The 20,877-nt window shown below is 43.0% G+C and overlaps 2 protein-coding genes across 5 annotated transcripts in view; one reads left to right on the forward strand and one right to left on the reverse strand.

Moving 5' to 3' along the window:
- Positions 1-6,857, forward strand: part of GPSM2 (G protein signaling modulator 2) — a 26,918-nt gene extending 20,061 nt beyond the window's left edge. For both annotated transcript variants that reach the window (XM_053949839.1, XM_053949840.1), the window contains exons 8-15: positions 304-459; positions 1,242-1,350; positions 1,756-1,885; positions 2,204-2,271; positions 3,210-3,386; positions 4,162-4,324; positions 4,465-4,682; positions 6,118-6,857. In XM_053949839.1, the coding sequence (XP_053805814.1) occupies positions 304-459; positions 1,242-1,350; positions 1,756-1,885; positions 2,204-2,271; positions 3,210-3,386; positions 4,162-4,324; positions 4,465-4,682; positions 6,118-6,282 (1,186 nt within the window). In that variant the 3' untranslated portion in view covers positions 6,283-6,857. The remainder of the gene's footprint in view (positions 1-303; positions 460-1,241; positions 1,351-1,755; positions 1,886-2,203; positions 2,272-3,209; positions 3,387-4,161; positions 4,325-4,464; positions 4,683-6,117) is intronic.
- Positions 4,028-20,557, reverse strand: CLCC1 (chloride channel CLIC like 1). 3 transcript variants are annotated; one of them, XM_053949843.1, is made up of 12 exons: positions 20,475-20,557; positions 18,652-18,792; positions 16,829-16,921; positions 15,899-16,006; positions 13,316-13,537; positions 12,046-12,186; positions 10,784-10,877; positions 9,606-9,703; positions 9,381-9,527; positions 8,445-8,726; positions 7,666-7,909; positions 4,028-4,306 (listed from the first exon to the last, which is right to left on the reverse strand). In XM_053949843.1, exons 2-11 carry the CDS (start codon positions 18,781-18,783, stop codon positions 7,685-7,687), a joined length of 1,542 nt encoding a protein of 513 aa, XP_053805818.1. In that variant the 5' UTR covers positions 18,784-18,792; positions 20,475-20,557; the 3' UTR covers positions 4,028-4,306; positions 7,666-7,684. The 3 variants fall into 3 exon arrangements, with proteins under 3 accessions (XP_053805818.1, XP_053805816.1, XP_053805819.1); XM_053949841.1 differs by lacking the exon at positions 20,475-20,557 and adding an exon at positions 20,153-20,350; XM_053949844.1 differs by lacking the exon at positions 20,475-20,557 and adding an exon at positions 19,602-19,630.
- Between the last annotated feature and the right edge of the window lie 320 nt (positions 20,558-20,877).

Here is a 20,877-nt window from a genome sequence, read left to right on the forward strand (position 1 = left end):
GGTATTAAACAGTGCAACCTGCCAGGGACACTCCTACAAATTATTAAAGAAGCAGTAAATTATAAGCTGCTGTTTTGAGGAATCTGCCTGCTCTCTAAAGAAGTAAGTTGCAGTGGAGGGGAGTGGAAGACTTTACAAGTGTGAGATTGTAAGGGTTTACAAGATAATAGTTTATTAACTGATCATTTGCTAGCCTGCTGCCCTAATTTGATGAAGCTGCATAAGTGATTTTCAGTTGTGCATGTGCACTTCTGAAAGCTTTTCCTTGTGCTGGTTTCTGAGCTGACTGACCCTCTCCTGCAGGAGGACGCTGCAGCTGGCTCGGCAGCTGAAGGACAGAGCTGTGGAAGCGCAGGCCTGCTACAGCCTGGGGAACACCTACACTCTGCTCCAGGACTACGAGAAAGCAATTGATTATCATCTCAAACACCTTGTGATTGCTCAGGAGCTACATGACAAGTAAGCCTTAAGAGACTGTTTAATGTATGTGTAACACTCAGAGCAAATCCTGTTACCTTCAACGCTACTGTCACTGTTCCCCATGTGACAGCTGCATTAATGTGAATTCCCCCAATGCTAGGCTTTGGTTTTCATATGGAAAACAAAAATTACTCATAATGCTATTTCAACTAATGAGTCTGAGATGAAAGACAAATAGATGAATGACTGTTTCTACATCATCTCCTGTCAGCACATCTGTGTAAACTAAGGAAAAGAAAAGCAGATCTGTCTTTCATGAGTTCATTACAATAATTCACCCTACTTTCATAAGAATCTGTGTTCTACAAGTTAATAATATAGAAAGGGATGGGGGAAGGAGAATAACACAGCAGCAAGTAATGTTTATATTACAATACTGATTTCTGAGGTCTTTTTTATAGTGTTGGGTGCAACCATAATTTTTTGCAACATTTAAATGTACCTCTTCTTAAGTCAGTAAGAATATGGAGGACTAATAAGGCATGCAAACTGAGGAGGAGCAAAGTAGGTTATACAATGTCCCATGCTTACAAAATTAACTTGTTTGCTGTGGACCTAAAAATTTTGATTAAATTTGTTCATATTTATGTATAACCAGATCACACTCCTTAAATACAATATTTAATATGTTGGTGGTAGAATGGTCTCTGATGATTACCTCCATTTTTTTGGTCCAGCAAACTACTTTGGCAGTACTGTGAAAACCTGACCTCTGGTGTTCAGCAGGTAGAGGTGTAATTGCAAATGTGTGTTGTTTTCAGAATTGGGGAAGGAAGAGCCTGCTGGAGTTTAGGGAATGCTTATACTGCTCTGGGAAACCATGACCAAGCCATCCACTTTGCAGAAAGGCACCTGGAGATTTCAAGAGAGGTATGATTTTCATACTCCCATATGTTGGCTGTTGGCTTTTGCTCTCAGTCACAGAGGTTTTATGGAGGTGTGTTCGTGCATCTGATTTTGAGTGATGGAATGCATTTTCAGTTATTCCAGAGACAGCTGATTACATGTTATTTCAGCCAGTCAGCTCCTTAGTTCTAGTGTCAGCACTCACAATGTCATCATGGACTCCCAAGTTAGTGGCCTAGCAGATATTATTTTAGGCTTTTTCATGTTACCTGTTAGCTGTTACTTCTTTGAAAAGATGTTCTCAGTCTTCAACCAGGAAAACCTTTTCAGCCTTTTTCTCTCAGAAGTCATGGGGACAAGGATGGCTTTACACTTACACAAGTGAGTATTTGTTAAGGTAATACAATTGCTTATTTTATTTGCTTGAAGGTAGGAGACAGAAGTGGAGAACTCACTGCCAGACTAAACCTCTCAGATCTTCAAATGGTTCTTGGATTAAGCTACAGCACAAACAACTCCATGATGGCAGAAAGCCATGCAGTGGAAAACAGTTTGAATGGTATGTGCCTCTTTCTGGAGTAGTTTCCCAACAGAGAACTTGAAAAAGAATCTGAGTTCTTTACTGAGTTGGGGTTGAGTATACAAGTTTGCTTGGTTTTCTCCTCAGCAGCTAAAAAAGGTTCTTGCAGTATTGGACCCCTTCAGCACCTCCTTTTCTGGAGGATTTGTATTGTGAATCACAGGTTGCTGCTTAGTTTCTTTGTGTGTTCTAATTGTGTCTGTGTCTCGGGACCTCAGACCTTAGATGAGTACAGCCACAGCTTGTCAAGTGACACCATAAATTTAAATAATAAAAAGATGAATTTGTCTCTTGAAGGTGGCAGACCAAGAGGACGCCGTTACAGTATGGAGAACATGGAACTTATGAAATTAACACCAGAAAAGGTTGGCACTTTGCTTCTTTCTGTTCTGCTGCTGAGATTGTAGTGCAATATTTCTGAGGGTGTGCTGATGTGCCATTTGCCTCCCTTTTTAATTTAGCTGATCATAGGAGCTCCATAACAGCAGGTCTGACAATACTAACAAATAATACTTTTGTCACGTAGGTAACAGCATGTGACAGGTAATGGCTGTAATAGCTTGTGGGAAGCTTGCTTTATTCCCTGCACAAATGAGAAAGAATGGGGTTCTGTAATGAGCATCAAAGGAATTTTCATCTCTATAGAGATAGGTTGAGGTTGCAGCATGAAAGTAATTCAGAATAAAATTCCTAAGCTTTAGCTTACCTCTTCTGAACACTTTTTCCTTGGTTACAGTCATTTTATAGGGACTTAAAACACATGCTGTGTTTTTCACTTTGAGATTTCAACCAACTTGCAAGCCATCAGAAGCTTCAACCTCCATCTTGAGTAGGGATGCTATTTCAGAATGTTACAGCTGAGTCACAGGCAAAACAGCTTCCCCCCGCACAAGCTCAGAAATCTTCTGGCAATGGGAGTTCCTGATTAAAATCCTTGTGTCAGTCTATGAGAGATTTCTTTTACATTCTGCCTTTCAACACTGGGCTGGCAGTTCTGCATAAATGATTCCAGTGGCAGACTGAAATTGATTTTTTCCCCTCCACACTGGGATACCTAATTCCAGTCTCTTCAAGTGAGGCAAAGCATGTTATGTTAATCAATAAAATCTCACAGCATGTGTAGTCAGTACAGCTGAAATCAGCACTGGCACTCGAGAGCCTCTTTGGGTACATCCTTGTGGCTGCAAGAACAAAATAGTGTAAAGCTGCCTCATTTTGGGGAGGAAAAGCAGCAGCCAGGAAGAGGTAACAGTACTGGTAAGTAAAATCAGAAGCCTTAATTTCCTGACTCTTGTTTTCTTAGGTTCCAAACTGGAACAGTGAGATTCTTGCTAAACAGAAACCACTGGTTGCCAAAACTTCAGCAAAACTTCATTTTGTAAATCGACTAAAAGGCAAAAAGTACAAAAACGGCACTACCTCCAAAGTTTTGCAGGATGCCAGTAATTCCATTGATCATCGACTTCCAAACTCTCAGAGGGTAAGTGTGGTGAGCTGTGGAGATCATGGCTTTTACTCATCTTTGTGTGATCAGAATTGTGGAAAACACCTTCCTGCAGCTGTCCTGTTCAGTTTAACTTGATTTAAACACCACGGCTCTAAAGTGATGCAGAATCTGTCATTCTACAGCTCTCTCAGTGGCGGTGCCAGCTTTAAGATTTTCCTACTACTGAAACATTTTATTTGTGGTAGATTTTTTGAAGTTAGAAATAAAATTTACTTGCAAGCTGAGGTCTAAGTCTCTTCTAGACCCCAGTTCTCCAAACTTAGCAAAATCCAGTTTTTCTGATTCAGGCAGTGGGAGATATTTTGGACATACTTTTTAGGTTATTACACTCTTAAGAGAAGTCAGTTCAAAATAAAAGAACCATGTCATTTGGTCACAGACCTGAGGAGACAATGGCAACTGTTCACTGCTGATCTTGTTTCTTTTTCCTCTCATGGGCATTTGGGGTTTTGTTGGATTAATGGCTGAGGAGGAATAACTCCCATTTTATCATGATCAGAGCACTGTTTCTTTCCACTTCAGCAAATGAGACATTTCTAATATATTTCACTCTCCAAAGTGCTGCCCTAGCATTAGCATCTCCTCCTTGGATAGATCTCTGGCTATAGAAATGGTTGACTAGAAAAAATTTATTTAATAAATTTCAGATACGTAAATATCAAGCATATCACCGGACTGAAACTCTTGATGCAGTTGTCCCAGCTGTAGGCACTTTAAGGTCAAATACCCTACATTTTCTCCTTTTCAGAAAAGCAGCCGTGAGACAATGGCAGACGAAGGGTTCTTTGATCTGCTGAGTCGGTTCCAGAGTAACAGGATGGATGATCAGAGGTGCTGCTTCCAGGAGAAGAACAGACTCTCAGCTGCTTCAGTGGCAACATCCTCTACTCCACCTAAAACGATGATAAAATGTAATTTTTAAAGAGTAAATCTGTATTTGACTCGAGTTTTTGCCAAATGCTGTTTTCAAAATGTATTTGCATGCAAGACTCACTACAGCAATGGATTTATTCCTAGGCTAACTTTAACTTGTTCTGTCTGTCCTGGGCAGCCTTTTCCACGTCCGTCGTGTCCCCGCACACGGATGAGTTCCTGGACCTGCTGGCGAGCTCGCAGAGCCGGCGGCTCGATGACCAGCGCGCCAGCTTCAGCGAGCTGCCCGGCCTGCGCCTCCGGCAGCACGGCAGCCAGGCTGTGCTGGGCCACCTCGTGGCCAGCAGCAACAGGGACCTGGATGACGACTTCTTCGATATATTGGTTAAATGCCAGGTAAGAGCTTAGAGCTGAGGACAGCTTCCTCAGCTCCTGTCTCTGGGAGCTTCATTTGGGCCTCCTGCTACTGAATTCCTGTAAGGAAGCCACTGTGTTTTAAGATGCATATTGATCTGACAGATAAGGAAGAATATAAGAGAACAAAAGATTAGGGTTGGGGTTTATTTTAACTATCCAGTGTCTAGTAAGTGTAATTTTGGTATTTATATCACAATAAGTATTAAAAAGCAAGAAATGCTTAAAAAGTGAAGAAAAACAAGTGAGGCTATTACAAGGAGTATGTAAAATGGATTTAAGTGTTTAGACCTGGCTTGCTAGGGAGGGCACCTGATACACCAGCAATCCTAATTTATCAACTAAAAGAATTCAGTATCCAGGTTTTGGTGGTAAGAGTGGTCATCATTCCCATGAGATTAAGTTTAAATGATAGTTTATAGCAATATACAAGTGAGGTGACTGATTTTATATTAGAGCATGTGCATATACCAATTAGACCAAAAATAATTAAAAAGACTTGCTGGTATGTCTGATTGGTTGATAAGCAGCCAAAATATAAAATTCAGATGCTGAGTTTTCCAAAGTTCAGTAAGTATGGCAGCCTGGTTGAGAAAGCAGCACCTGGAATTGTGTCTACAGTGACAGTATTCATGAGCCTGCTGAATTACCATGTTCTGTTATAGCAGCTTGTCCATTTCCTCTGTGAGTCAAGCAAAGGATCTAGAAATATTCTCTTTTAGGACTGAAAAAATATTTCATCTCCTCTGATCAGTATGGACTGCTTGAAACAAGCACAGCAGGGTGCTGCCTTTGAGCCTTTTTGTCTCAAGGGTGCCTGTCCCAGGTCCAGCCACCGCTGAAAGCTGTGCTTTTCCTCCTGTGTCCAACTGCCCTCCACCTGTTCCTGTGGGGAACACCACTCTCCAGCTTGGCAGCAGAGCCCAGCCCAGCAGGGTTTGCCACCTGCTCTGTAGCCTTGGCATTAAACTGTACCCAGCTGCACAGTGTGGAGGCAAGGGCCCTTCAAGGAGTGCCTTCCCAAATCTCACACCACTGCAGCCATTTTTTAATCCCTGTGAAAGGAAAGGAAGACAACCGTACTTCCTGGTGTGTAAGACCAGAAACACCCTGTACTAATGCTAAAAAATCTCCTTCTGAACGAAGGACACTTAAATCTCATTTTGCAATATGTCAAAGACCTGAACTGGGGTGGTCATTTTCAGACACATGGGACAAGTGGGTCATTTTAGTTGCACTTGGACTCTCAATAATTTCATTTAGCAAGTTTAACTTGAAACAAAACTTACAAATTAAATCTCTCTACTAGCTTTAAATCTGGCAGCAAATGCTTCTAGTAGTTTTTTCACTTAATATTGTTCACTTACTCCTTATCTTCCTGTAAACATGCAGCTTTTATTGCTTGGTCTATCTGTAGGGTTCCAGACTGGATGATCAAAGATGTGCTCCTCCAGGAGCTGCCAAAGGCCCCACTGTACCAGATGAGGATTTTTTCAGCCTGATTTTGCGCTCGCAAGCAAAGAGAATGGATGAGCAGAGAGTCCACTTACCCTCAGCTATAAAGGGACCCAATTCCAGCTGAAGACCCCAGAGGCATGTACAGCACCATCCTATGGATCATTCTGGTTTGCTGGAAAAGCACACTTGCCTTTTTTAAGATGACTACAATTAGTAGCTTTGTCTCCTTTCTCCTGATTTTTCACAGAAATAGCAGCAGCATCACACTGGTGAGCAGTAGTTACAGAGCTGGCCCTGCTCTTGCATTTGGTATCTGCTTTTAGAGCAGTGTCTGAGGTACTGGTACTATGTCTCCCTCTTAATTGCCTCTAGTATATCAAAATTATTATGATGTTTTTTCTCTGTCAATTCTTTCATTGCTCATTAGTGGATTCTACCACTGTCTCAATCTAGTGCAAGACTTAATTTTTTATGTTCTTTTTAAAGAAAAGTTGATTTTTCCTCCCTGATTTGTATTTCCTAAAAAAAAGTTCTGTTTTCTTTTATACTTTTTTTTAAAAAAGTAATTTAAAAAAAGAGAAGAAATAGCTTTAGTATTTAGTCTCTTTGCAGAAACACAGTTTGGAAGAAAAAATCATTTCTATAAAAAAAAATTAAACCCTAGTTTTAATTCTGTTTAATAAAAAATAGTTTTTTCAAGCATTATGGTTTTTTGGTAATATTTAGCTAACTGTTTTCTACATTAATTCAGAACAGTTCTGCAATCAGCAGAAGTTTTCAAGCAGTACTTACTTTCAAGAAACAGCTGCTCATGCTGCTCTACAGCTTGTGTGATAGGTGCCCATGCACCAGGGAATCACAGGGGTGGTGGGCACTGGGCACCAACTCCCATGGGCCTGGGGCAGTACCTGCAGCACCCCAATTTCCAGTGCCACACACAGGAAATGCACAGGTGCTGCTTCCTGTGCCTGAGCTCAGCTGCTCTGGCTAAGGACGAGCCGGGCTGGGGAGTTCTGGGGAACAACCACTGCAATGTCCATCCCCAGGGCAGCTCCTGGTCCTGGCCCTGTTCAGCTCTGAACTGCCTAAAAACCACCTGCTACAACATCAGGTTCTCACTCTCTGCAGATCATTACACCAGGAGGAGATCTGTCAGCTGTCCTAAAACTGGGCTGACAAGAAGCAAACTGATTTTAAAGAACATAAACCCAAAGACAGACCTGAGACATTTGAGCTGGGAATTAGCATTATGGGAATGACTCAAAACTTATTACACAAACCTGATTTCCAACAAGCAGCAACACTCCAGAAGCCTGGGGTTTTCTGGCCACTTAAAGGTGTATCATCTTACTTAACACCTTTATTTCAGATTCCAGACAGAGTACCCTCTCCCAGATTTTACAACCCCACCTAACAGCTTACTGATGTTCTTCTCTCTTCTACACTTGAGAATGGGAGCAGAATTAGCAAGTACATGACAAGTAAAGAAAGATCAGACAGAACTTACAGCAGACCCTGGGTCTTCCTTAGTCTCTTTCCTGGGAGTCATGTAAAACACTCTTTTTCTTCTCGTCACAAGGTTCCGTGGCAGAACTTTTCTGTTCTAGGTTTTTATTAGGGTCACACTTTTCTCCAGTCTCTCCCTCCACTTCGCCTGTCTCCTGTTTTTGCTCAAGTGGAGCTTCTCCAGTAAGGTTTTCAGCTTTGAGAGTTTCAGGTCTATGAACTTCAGATTCAGTGTACAACCTGTTCTGCAAAAAATTAATAATAATCTATTAATTAAGCTATCAAAAGTGACAGCATCTATTGTTTCAAGTGCATCCCAGCTCAAGGGGTAGGGCTCACCCAAAGCATGACAGGTATTTTTTTTCCCTTGGGAAACAGAACATGTAAATAAGCCCAATATAGAGCATAAACCTGTTTTGAATTTTCTGTAGTTTACAGGGAAGTCGGCACTGCTTTTTTCCTCCATGTTTCTTCTGTGGGTTATCATGATTGACCAGGCCGACATACATACTGATCTCTCAAAACTGAAGTTGTCTTTACCATAAAGAGTTTTAATTCAGTAGTTTCTTGCCACAGTTAGCCACTGCAAGATATTTTTCCAGAAGAAACACATCCAAGACACCTCTATCGAACTGTTCCAGAGGAGAACGTGTAGTTCCTTAGCTCCTCTCTCCCTCAGATCTGGGTTTAAGCGTGTTGTTTAGATGTGTTCTAGCAAGTGCCATTGCAATCTGCTCAGTTTAATCCCAGAGCACCAGGAGACAGATCAGGCTCTGGTACCTGTGTGTCCGGCTCGTCGCTGGCGTGTGCCGTGTCCGGGCTCCTGCTGCTGTTGCACACTCTCAGCCTGAGGAGAGGCCTCGTGGCGGCGTCCCCTCTGTCCTGGTGGCCTCTGTGGACATACGGCTGCTGCTGCACATAGTACTCGTCTCCTGTCCTCCCATCGTACTGCCCAAAGGCTATCTGCTCCTGCTCACTAGCAGGCAGAGGAAGACTTTTCTTCTGAGAAGATCTTAAGTGTCTTAATGCAGACAGTGATGATCCTGCACCATAGCAAAAAGTCTGGGGGAGAGGAAAAAACCCCAAACTGAGCAAAACACCAAACAGCTGCAGCCTATGGTTTTCACACAGATTTCCTGTCATATATCTGAAAGACCCTGAAGGAAAAGCTCAGGTGAAGAGAACGGCTCCAGCTCAAGCTTTCTGCAGTCTGACCACACTGCAGGAACTGCCAGGCTGGATGCAGTTCATTGTTAGTGCTACATTAAAGAGGTTCAGTGCTACATTAAAGAGGTTCAGTTCATTGTTAGTGCTACATTAAAGAGGTTTAAGGCTCTAACTCGATGCCTTTGTGTTAAATGCCAGCTACACACATCACAATGTAATGGCTCAAAGAAGAAATGGGAACTAAGGTGCAATAAACTGTCAGAGAATCTAAGATTTAAGCAGTTTAATGCTACTATATACCACTTGGGGAGTGGGAGAGGAATAAGGTTTGAATACAAAACTTGGCTCTTTTAATTTCTAGACCAACTGTAGTATGAAACCTTTGTCAAGAAAAAATTCCCGTGCAGAAGTAATTTCTTTGTGCTAAGAAATCTGTACAGCTGTACAAACAGGAAATACATAATATACTAGATAATACTTAAATATAAACACACTTAATATTAAAAAAATAAAACTGAGCTTCTAAATGTAAGATGAATGTATACAAACCAGGACACCCAGAGCCATCGTAATGAGCACTGGAACCTGCAGAATTAACGGTATCTCCTTCATAAGTGCCTTGATGAATTCACCAATACCTTGTCCTATGTCCTTCAAAGGCTCAGTTACAAAGTTGGTGAAAGTTACTGCCAAGGCCTAGGAAATAAACAGAAAACCAGTGTTGTCACACAAACAACAACCTAGGCCTTGGCAGTCCCTTTGGGCTTGGCATACCTTTGATGGTGGAACCATATAAACAGGATTCACAAGCAGAGTTTCATAATACTTCTTACAGGGATCATCCTGAAACGTCCATGTACTTCTAAGCCATTCTGAAGTCGAAGCAGACACATATTATTACTACTTCTTAAAAAGATACTTTGTGACACAGCAGCAATACAGAAAGGAACATTTAAGTTAAAGATGGAAGAGAACTCTTCTAGATACAGTTCAAAACTCAGATTTATTTTTACACATCTGAGATTGGCTTGGCAGTATGGTTCATCCAGTCAAGGGGATGCAGGAAGGGGAGGGAAGGCTGGAAAGAAAGAGAAGAACCTGAAGTTTTCCAATGTATAATCAAGAAAGCTCTTTAGATGAGATCAGTCCCCAGAAGCCTCGGGGAAAAAGTCTCATCTGTGGAAACTATGAACTTGCACACTGTGTTCACAGCTACTGACACAGCATCATTCTGTGTTACTGCTCATCTGCAAGGAGATTGAAATTGTCTACTTTGCTTGCTGGATTCAACGGTATCTTTTAGTTACAAGTAGGAAGTCTTAATTCTTAAGGGAACTTTTACATTATAAACAAGTGATCCATGACATCAGTGTTTCTGTAGTCTGGTTTAACTGCAGTCAGAATGTAAATCATTGATGTGTAATCAAAAACAACAGAGTCAAGAAATTACACAGAAAAGACCGTAACAAGCACTCTTTAAAGAGATGCCACCCTTCATCTACCTGCTATAGCACTGAATAGAAATAACAGCTAATAAAAAAAAAATCAGCTTTCTGTGTAAAATAGTAACACCTGAACAAACAATTACAGAACCAATTCCTGAAATCCATTGTACTCACAGGCCTGATACATGAAAAAAAATCCTTGTCCTGAACTCTGGCTGCCTGTCTTTGGTAAATGGCACTGAATGGTACTGGGGATGGTGGCTGGAGAAACACAGATAAGTTACAAGAAAAAGAAGTAACACCATGACATACCCCAAGTACAGTGCTGTGATCAGCTCTCCTCTCAAGGCCTAGAAAACAAAGTCTTATGGGATGGAAAAAGGGTAAAACCATGTAATTGTGTATTGAAGAGAATTCCCTGTACTACCCATGAAGAAATCCAAGTATCCTGAGATTGCTATTTTGTGATCTTAACTACTACAGCAAAGTACCAAGACAAGAACTTACCCATGAGACTTCCATACCACTCCAGCTTCTCCGCACAGACCTTGTCGAACTGCCCCATCTTGGCCACCTCTGCCTGGTGCTGAGCGAAGGCCAGCTGCAGGGACAGCAGGGAGGGAAACACACACTGAGCTGGCTGCAGCCAGGAGTGCTGCTCCTCAGCTCTCTGTGCTTGCTCTCAGCAGCCTTGGGATACTTCCCCACATACATGACAATTTCCCCATTGTCCCCTTGTAATGACAATTCCCCATGTAATATGTATTTAGAAAAGTTTACTACCTAAACAATTTAATGGAGTTAAATTCTAAGAACTTCCTAGAAATGGACAAAACCCCTGAGATAATGGCTACCTCCAAGTTATTCTCCAAAAGGAGTCTGAATTGTCAAAGGACCAGACTCCAATATTCAAAGATACAAGTCCAAGGCAAAAAGAACTATAAACTGATGACATCTTTCCTTACAATGTTTCTGGAACAGAGACACTCATTAGCTGTCATGCTATTACTAGCTGTCATGCAACTACTAGTTAAAGCATCCTCTTTTATTTTCAAATAATTCCCATAAGAAATACCTATATTTATTATAGTTTTGCCTTACTGTTTGCAACTGATAATCAAAACAGAAAAATCCAGTCAAGTCATCTGTTGCAAAACTGACATTCTTTACTGCCTCAATCCAAGCCTTCTGCATGGCATTCCAACCCCATGCCAGAGCCATCCCACTCTCCAGCACTCTGCTCTCCCTAGGTCTGACAAGCTGCAGTTCAATCCTGATTGACAAGATGTGAGGGCAGATTTTGTGGCTGGGCTTTGATCTGGTATCTTAAATTCCTCCTCAGTAAAACTGATCTGATTGTGCCATCAGCCATTTAATCACCATTAATGAGGCATTTATCTGGTCCATCACATCAAACACAGTTTCTACCAGGGAATCTTAAGAAAAAAACTCTTGAATACATTTCTGTATACCTTTTCTACCAAGCTGCTTTAGTCAGAGGTTACATTTGCCTTGCCCACATAGTGAAATCAGAGTTCTAGTGCCCTCTGAATTTTGTGCACCTCTACAGCAGAATACAGTTGTCAGGGTTTCTCTTGTTCTTTATGCGTAACACACCCATCAACATGCAAAAGAAAATGTTTATCCCTTTTTTATTTTGCAGTTAATTAAAAGTTGTATGTAAACTAACCAAAGGAACTAAAACAACCTTAACTCCCTCATAACTGTGAAGTTCTAAGCCAAAAAGCCATTAAGAGTCCAGAACTTACCGTATACAAGTAAAACCAATTCCATACAAAACTGACGAGAAAGGTTAGAAATAAAACATGTTTTAGCTGAACAAAGCGAGAAACGCATGTCCGCAGTTCTGTAGCCATTACAATTACAATGCACACTAAGCACAAGAGCAGCTGAAAAAGAAAAGAGAAAAAATTATGACCCATATTTGGACCTTTCCAAGCTTACTGACAGTACACAAGAAGAAACTTCCAACTTTTGTTTTTACTAATTTTATTTACAAAGAATAGGTGAGTTTTTCCTTGCTCCCACAGCCCATCTGAGCACAAGGCAGAACAGTTTTGTGGCAGTACTAATATTCATCCCTGTCACAGCCTTACACTGCAATTCCTCATTTGTTTCTTGTGATATTTAGTTATTTCTTCCTTAGGATGTTTGTTACATTAGCCACCACACTTCTAAATTATCAAATTGGTGTCAGGCACTGCTCGAGCAGTTTGTGCCTGCTCTGAACCACAGAACAACTGCTGCCAACTCCTGCACTTCGGTAAAGAGACAAAGTTACAGTTTGGGTACCAGCAGCAAGACTTCTTTGAAGTACTCCACAGTGTCTTTCCACCTAAGGACCCCTATCAGAGGGTACTGACAGCCTGCTTTTGTCATCTGGCTTCCAGGGACCCCTCAAATCTAGACAGGCTACTTGCAAGATTATGTCAGCATAAAACATTGGCATATTCTGAATTGTAAAGATTTCTTCAGAAAGCTTCAGCTTATTAGAGATCCTCAACTTAGCACTTTATAATTCCCATACAACCCTCCAACCCTACACAATTTTTTCCACAAAATTTGCAAAGTCCTCTGACCTATAGGAGTTTAAATATATACTTGTCTCAGTATATATTCCAACTCTTGGAGAAGCCAACAGCTTCAACAACTAGATGAACAAGAGACAAACCTGGAAGATCTATAATGCATGAGGTGTCAGTTCTACTGGTAAGAAAGTGGTAGAGCATAATGAGTCTGGCAGCACAGATATAAAAGACAAGGAAAAAAAAAGCCACACCAGAAAAAAGCCCCAAACCAAAGCTACAATAGAGAACAGATGACCACAGGAATAAAAAACTTGAATTCCTTCTTAAAGCAAATACATCTTTCAGCAACCAAAAAAAAAAATTACTCACTAGAAGTATGATGGAAAGAATTGTTTTATCTGTGGAGTTAAGATGGTAATATTAATTCCCTAGCACAGAGAAACTGAGTAAAAAAGCAATTAAAACCAATAATCAACCTTTATTCTCTTACCCAAGCCAAATTATATAGATCAATTCCAAAGGTGTCTTCAAATCTCCACCGCCAAGCTTGATCATCATGGTGCTTAAAGTTGATCAAAATATCACTCAGTGCCTCATCCAGGGCACCTGGCTGCCAGGCTTCCTCACTGACAAACCTGAGGATCTCCAGATACGTCTGTCTTGTAAGAATGATCTCAGCATCGTAATGCACATGGCCCACATCTTCCCCAGGCTGAATTCAAAGCAAAGCAAAACAATGGTTAAAAGCTGCTTATTTGGAAATAGAAATGCATCCATAGGCCAAAACTGATCATATTCATTCTGTACCAGCACCCTTCTGAAGCAGACTGCAGGATGAAAACATGGGACAGGGGGCACACTATGATTCTAGAACCTTTTTGTTCATCTAAACTACATGAAACACAATTCAATTGGTTTGTAATACTTCAATTCTACAGGAAAAAAAACTAAAAAAATTAACTATCTCACCTGTTACTAAGATTTCAGGACCAGTGGTCATTAACAAGTAATAATTACAGATACACTGTGTGCCTCAGACATAGCTGGATAATACAAGATAGGATCTATTAAAAACTAATATAAGAAGTTTTACGTTGCTAATATAAATGTTCCTTATTTAAAAGTAATTTTGCTTATTACTAAAAATCAATTCTTCTACCTCTGAATAAACAAAATCTCCAAAGACAATATAATAAAGTGCCCAGCTAACAACTGAAGTATCATGCAGCCACTCACTCCCTCCAATATCCCTCCTGATGGAGAGGAGAATGAGAAGAAAGGTAAACCTCATGAGCTGAGACAAGAACTGCAAACAAAATAAAATGTGATGGTAATATTACTAGTCATGAAAAGAGAAAGAAGGAAATAAAACCCAGATGAACAAGTGGTGCACAATGCAATTGCTCCCCAAGCTGATCAAGCCCATCCTCCAGCAGCTATCAGCCCCTCCCAGCCAACTCCCCCAGGTCATGCTGAGCACAGCAGCCATGGTTTGCAGTGTCCCTGTGGCCAGCTCAGCTCAGCTGTCCTGGCCACCTCCCTCACAGCCCCTCCTGCACCTCCTCGCTGGCACGAGGCACCGAGAAGCCCTTGACTTAGAGAAAGCACCAGTGAGCAACCACTGAAACACCAGAGTGTTATCAACAGTGCACTCACACTGAATCCAAAACACTGCACTGCACCAGCTACCAGGACGAAAATTCACTCTACCCCAGCTGAAACCACTGCATGAAGAAAGTAATAAGGTGGTTCTTGTATGGAAACTCTAATAAGCTACTGTTGCTTGATGGTTAGAATCACAGAATGGTTTGGGTTAGAAGGGACCTTAAAGATAATCTAGTTCCACCCCTCATGGTCAGGGACACCTCCCACTAGACTACATTGCTCAAAGCCACATCCAGCCTGGTCTTGAATGCTTTCAGGGATGGGGCATCCACAACTTCTCTAGACAACTTCTTCCAGTGTCTCACAACCCTCAGAGCAAAGAATTTCTTCCCAGTATCTAATCTAAACCTCCTCTCTTTCAGTTTAAAGCCATTCCCCCTTGTCCTAGCACTGCACACCTCTGTAAAAGGTCCCTCTTATAGCCCCCCTTTAGATACTCAAAGGGTCCCTAAGGTCTCTCCAGAGCCTTCTCTTCTCCAGGCTAAGTCCTGGCTGTGTCCAGGCTGAACAGCCCCAGCTCTCTCAGCCCATTTTTGCAGGAGAGATGCTCCAGCCCTCTGACCATCCCTGTGGCCTCCTCTGGACTTGTTTCAACAGGTCCATGTTCTTCCCTACACTGGGGACCCCTGGACACAGCACTGCAGGCTGGGTCTCACCAGAGCAGAGGGGCAGAGTCCCCTCTCTGCTTTGGATGCAGCCCAGGGTGCAGTTGGCTTTCTGGGCTGCAAGCTCACATTGTCAGGTTCACCGGCACTCCCAAGTCTTTCTCCCGAGGGACAGTCCCAGTCCATTCTGCACTCAAGCCTATTCTTCTTCCTAGCATTGCCCCAGCACATATACAGGACCTTGCACCCTCTCTCACTGAACTTCATGAGTTTTGCATGGACCCACCTCTCAAGCCTGTCAGGGTCCCACTGGACAGCATCCCTTCCTTAGGGGTTTAATTCTATCTGGGCTTTAGCTTTCCTAACCCGATGCCTGCCCCTGCTTGGACAATCTCTCTGTACTCCTCCCAGGTCACCTCTCCTCACTTCCACCCTCTGCAGGTTAACATGGTAGCCCTACAGTACAGGTCTTTTAAGTCTACAACAAACAACCCAAATCTGGCTCCTTCCAGTTTCCAACCATTAATGTGACCAGAACAAGGTGTTCCTATAGCTGCATTCCAGCAACAGATGTTTAGATACGCTGAATTCCTTTGGATGCTTTACAGATCAAACGACAACTGTGTCTCCTCAGCAGTATAGGATGCACATATTTCTATAATCTTTGCCATTCAGTTCCCTTCATTTAATTTAAAGTACACAGCATAATTACTCAATGCTTAGTAACTGTGAAAACTACATAAAACAGTAATATGAATTCATTTTAATTAAGTAATTTTTAAAGTAACTGTTCAAATACTTACAAGGCCAAGTTTTCCAGCTTCATTTAAAATCTTATTCAAGAATCGCTTAAAAATATAAAAGCTACGGCTCTCCTGTGATTTGGCATTCCTCTTCTCACACTCTGCAATCTGCAATTGTGCAAAAGACACTTTTATTCACTTTGCTCAAACCAGCTTCTTCATAGGAGAGAAAAAAACCCAAACACTCCAGCACATTTAACTCAGGATTAACAGGGGCACATTTCTTTAGTTTAGCAATGATTCCATGGTTAGTATGCCAGATAAAAAACGTATGTGGTTACTGACCATACAACTTTCCATGGAACTGACCAGTACTGGAAATTTCACATCTGCCAGTATTATTCAAATCCTGACTTCAGTAAGGCTAGAAACAAATGTAAACATCTGGATCTCCTTACATTTAAAGTTTGCATCAGGAAAAAAAGAGGGAACAACTAAAACAACATTAAAATGACACATATCCCATTGGGGATCCAAATGGCTGAGGGCAGTAAGGGCCCCAGTAGCCACACAAGCATCCCCACATCCTGGGAGGGGGTCTGACAGCAGCGCGTGAGAGCTGCAGCTCTGCACATTGTCCTTATCTCTGTGCCCACAACCCACCCCTTAAAATCAAACAGGACTGACCAGCTTGAGAACAGCATGGTGTAATCAGCATCACACCTTTAAACTGTTGACACTAGACAGAAGCACCTAGCTCCTATCGATTTTGCTACACTATAAAACATGTCAGGAAACAGACCTTTGTAGGCAGAAAACAACTTGAAAATTAATTCAAACCACTTCCAGTCTCTCCTCTGCCTAGAGGTATTCTTTATTCTTCCACAAAGAATAAATTATGCCAGCAATGCAGATGTTTGGTACTATCCAGAAGAGATTCATCAGAAAGCACAAACTATAAAACACTGGAAAGTACTCTGAAGAACAAACCTTGTGTTGCAAGGAGTCTATTGCCCTGGAACAACGCGAGATTTCAGTACTGACTGTATCCACAGCCTCTTCCTCAGAGTCATGATAGTTTGGCTAAAGTTACAGAAGAAAACCATATTTTTAGATTCCAAGAATTTGACCAACATGCCCTGTTACACTTCTACAGTCACATCACTTTAGAATGAGCAAAGGAGCTAAAAACTGAGTACAGATCTTTGCTTCTGATACTCTCCCAATGACACTGCAGTTACCTCTCTGCTGTTATTTTAGCCTCCAGATGGACAATTGCTTTGAGTTTATCTAAATGTACGCTGCCTTCAAAAGGTGAGGTCTTGCCTGTCCTCCCCCACTTGCCCTTTCCCCTCCTTCGAGTGCTGGTGATCCACAGAGTGCATCAGATTAGATAGTGGCACTGGCTAAAAACTGACTCAGCAGGCAAAGGGGCAGTTTTCAGCCAGGTGAATTCCCAGTCCAGCTGGCCACGCCACCAGCCAGACTGCAAGTAAGCACAAACCCCATTTTGGGCTGCCTGCCTTTATCCACTCCAGAGCACTCTGTTTTCTGTTCATTACTCAGAGCCAGTCGGAGCAGCGCCGCTTCTACACAACCATGTGGGCACACTGAGGGAAGTCTCCAAGAGGAAGCACAACAGCACGTGAATCAGTGAACTCATGCTGAAACAAAGTTTGGTTTTGAGGGCTCGAGTGACCCACATAGCCTGCCCACCTAAAAACTCTGCAGAGCAGAAAAGAAATCCTGAGAAGATGGACTAACACAAAGTAGTAATTTTTTTCATTTAAGATGTAGTTCTACTTTTGCAGGAGACAACAATAAAACTACTACTTTTTATAAAAGTTGAAGCAGTTGGGCTCCAGGCTTAAAGATCCAAAGCTTGCTGCTGGATCTTAAGGATGCTAATGACTATCAGGTGGACTTGGAGAAGTTGGAGGTTGATGAGGAAAGCTGTGAAGAGCAATAATGTACTCTGTGTAATCTTTTAACCTTCAGATAATTAAGCTCTGTAGTGTTTAAACAGTATTACTTAAGACTGTAAAACCAATCTTGAAAGCTGAGTAACGGCAAAAATCAAGGGTGCCCTTACAACCACCTCCAGTTTACAGTGCCATGTGTGCACACATGCACAAGATAACCAACACGCATCTCATGGTATTTAGAGCCCGCACCTCACACAAGACAGAGACAATTCATCAGGTTAGAACTGATTTTTTTCCTAGTTCATCTTCTCTTCAGTGTTAATGATTCATTAAAAGCACTCAATCCCTATTTTGACCTTTCTTCTGAAAACTGAGGCCCAGCATTACAAAATACCATTGATATTCACAATAGTCTCACACAAGAAATGGAAAACTGGTTCCTATTGCTGTATAAAATACAGCAATAAAAATAAAATAATTAACTCCTCCAACTTTTATCAGTTAGGAACCTGATTTTCAAGATATTTAACACTATACTTGAGAAATTAGCAAGAGTTCCTTAACCCAGTACTTCCCAGAGCAGTAACCTGTGGTGCCACAACCTGCATAAATCAAGCACCACCTGTGAAAATACAAAAAGCCTGCTTGATATGACTTGATCTGAGTGCAACAGAAGCTCAGCAGGGAAAGGTCCTGAGCTAATTACACTATTTTTCCCTTGCAATTTTAACCATGGACACAAAGACTTTTCTGTGTATGGATTCAGATACAACATAATAAGCCCTTAAAAACACCATACTGTTATCATTATTTACTGTCACTGTTTAAAAGCAATCTTCCAACAACATTTAGCTTTTTGGGAGAGACATACACTCTTTCTTTCTCTACCTTATAAGGTCTTCTCATTGTTCCTGATGCTGCATCATAATTGAGCATATCTGTGGGGTCAATCCATTCATCTTCTTGAACTTTGCAGCTCCCTATCAGCACAACTGCACACAACACCAAAGGAAACAGCATCCTGTATCACTGAATAGAACAAGAAATTCAGGTATTTAAGTCAGGGTGTAACATGCTGTATGAAAAAAATGAAACAATCTTACATGGAAAAAAAACTAAAAGTGGAGCTTTTAAAAAAACTCAGTTCTCCATTAAGCAGGTTTAAACTCACTTCCATATTTTTTTCCCAAGGAAAATGCTGACAATAATATGCACAATTAAACTATATTATATGAGTGGATCAATACCTCAGACTTTGTTATCAGCAGGTGTAGCACAGAGTTCAGTATTGCTAAATATGATAAAACGGTGCAGAACTTCACCACAAGGGCATTGTGTTAACAGCAAAGCAAGTTTTGCTGTCACATTAAGAGGAAGATTTGGCAGAAAAACTCCCCTTGCATTTCAGCTGTTCCTCAGATACCAGAGGAGCTGGGAGTGGCTGTGCTTTGATTCCGAGGGATGGCCAATTCAGCACTAAAAAGGGAAGCACAGAGCCAGTGCAGCACTGTGGGTCCAGTCCCATTCAGTAGGAACCACCACAATCACAGATTCACAAACAGCGTGACAGACACACTGTAAGTCTGGTCATGTCCCTGGCCAGACCACAGTCTGGAAACGCTCAACAACCCTCAGGTTAAAACACTGTAATCTGCTGAGCAACAGAAACGCTAGACTGTCAGTGATAAACACACCGTCTGCAGGAGCACATGAACACAAAAATATGAGCAAGAAACCGACAAAAAATACGTTACGGTGGGAGACGATTAAAAGCACAGTCGCAAACAGTAGCTGGCCCCCTGAATTCCCGGAGGGAGCGCTCGGTGCTCGAGCCTTACCCAACAGGCGTTCCCGTGGGGGAGGCAAGAGGCACAGCCCGCCGACAGACCCAGGATACAAAGGTGGAGTCTCCTCTGACCTCCGCCCCTCTTAACCTATATTTATATTGTTTTCTTGAAGGAGGGTAAAAGGTAGCGTTTCAGTTTATGACACTTCATATCCAGGCGCAGTTTGAGTGACTTTAGTCATACATGTAAAGCATGTACGTGTCTTATTTCATTAGCACACGTTGAGGTGTGGAAAGTGATATGTATTTTCGAGCTAACGGAGCAACGTCCAGGTTATGGTCACCTTTCGGGTCACTCCTTTGGCTTAGTTCCCCTCGGCCGCATTGTTTTAAAAAGAGCATGGCCACACCTCCTGCCGTTCCACTATCCTTCGTTCCCTCCCTGAGAGCGATACACCGCGCTCCCTCAGAGATCCTGCTCCTAAGGGTGCAGGCAGCTCGCTCCCGGAGAACTACTGCCCACGCTAACATTCCTCCTTGATGAACTTCGGTTTTCACTATTTTTTCACGAAGGGGCCAGCACGACCGTCACGCAGAACTCACCTTGGCCAGCCTTGCAGGGACATCCCTGCCCCGCCTGGCGCCACGGCCTGGTCTCCTCGGTGCGGCTCCGCCAGGCCCCGGGCCCCGCTCCGGCGCGGCGCAGGCCGGCACCGCCGCCCGAGAGCTGCAGGAGCCGACAGGGCCACAGAGAAGCGGCTCCGCACGCTTCTCCCTCGCCTTCGCCTCCTTCACGTCGCACCCGACACGGCTCCGCCGAGACACGCAGCCCTCAACCCCTCCCCGCTCCTCCTCGCCCCGACACCGCGCAGGCCCGGCCAGGGGCGCCCGCCCCGCCCGCAGCCCCGCTCGCCGCCCGCGGTACCTGAGAGGCCGCGGGACTGCCGGCGTTCACCCGGTGTGTTTACCCGCTGCGGGGCCGCCCCGCCAGCCGCTCCTCCCGCCGCCTCCGCTGCCCAGCCGGGGGCCGGCCCCGCCCAGGAAGCGCGGCGGAGCAGCGGCCGCGGAGGCGCCGCCCGGCCCCGAGGCGCCGGCTCGCGCTGCGGGCCCCGCCCCGAGCGGGCCCCGGCGCAGAGACGAACCCGCGCTAAACGCAAGCACAGCAGGCGGGGTGGAAATGATGGATTTAAACCAGACCCGCCCTGTAAAGACACAACTGGGAACAACATTAATGGCAGGAAATCACTATTGCTATAGATATACCAATTTAAGTAGATTGACAGCTTTGGCCACAGAGAGACAACTAGAGAAACGCTGTTTTCCTCCAA

This window comes from Vidua chalybeata, chromosome 9, assembly GCF_026979565.1.
Source record: "Vidua chalybeata isolate OUT-0048 chromosome 9, bVidCha1 merged haplotype, whole genome shotgun sequence".
In the NCBI taxonomy this organism is placed as follows: Eukaryota; Metazoa; Chordata; class Aves; order Passeriformes; family Viduidae; genus Vidua; species Vidua chalybeata.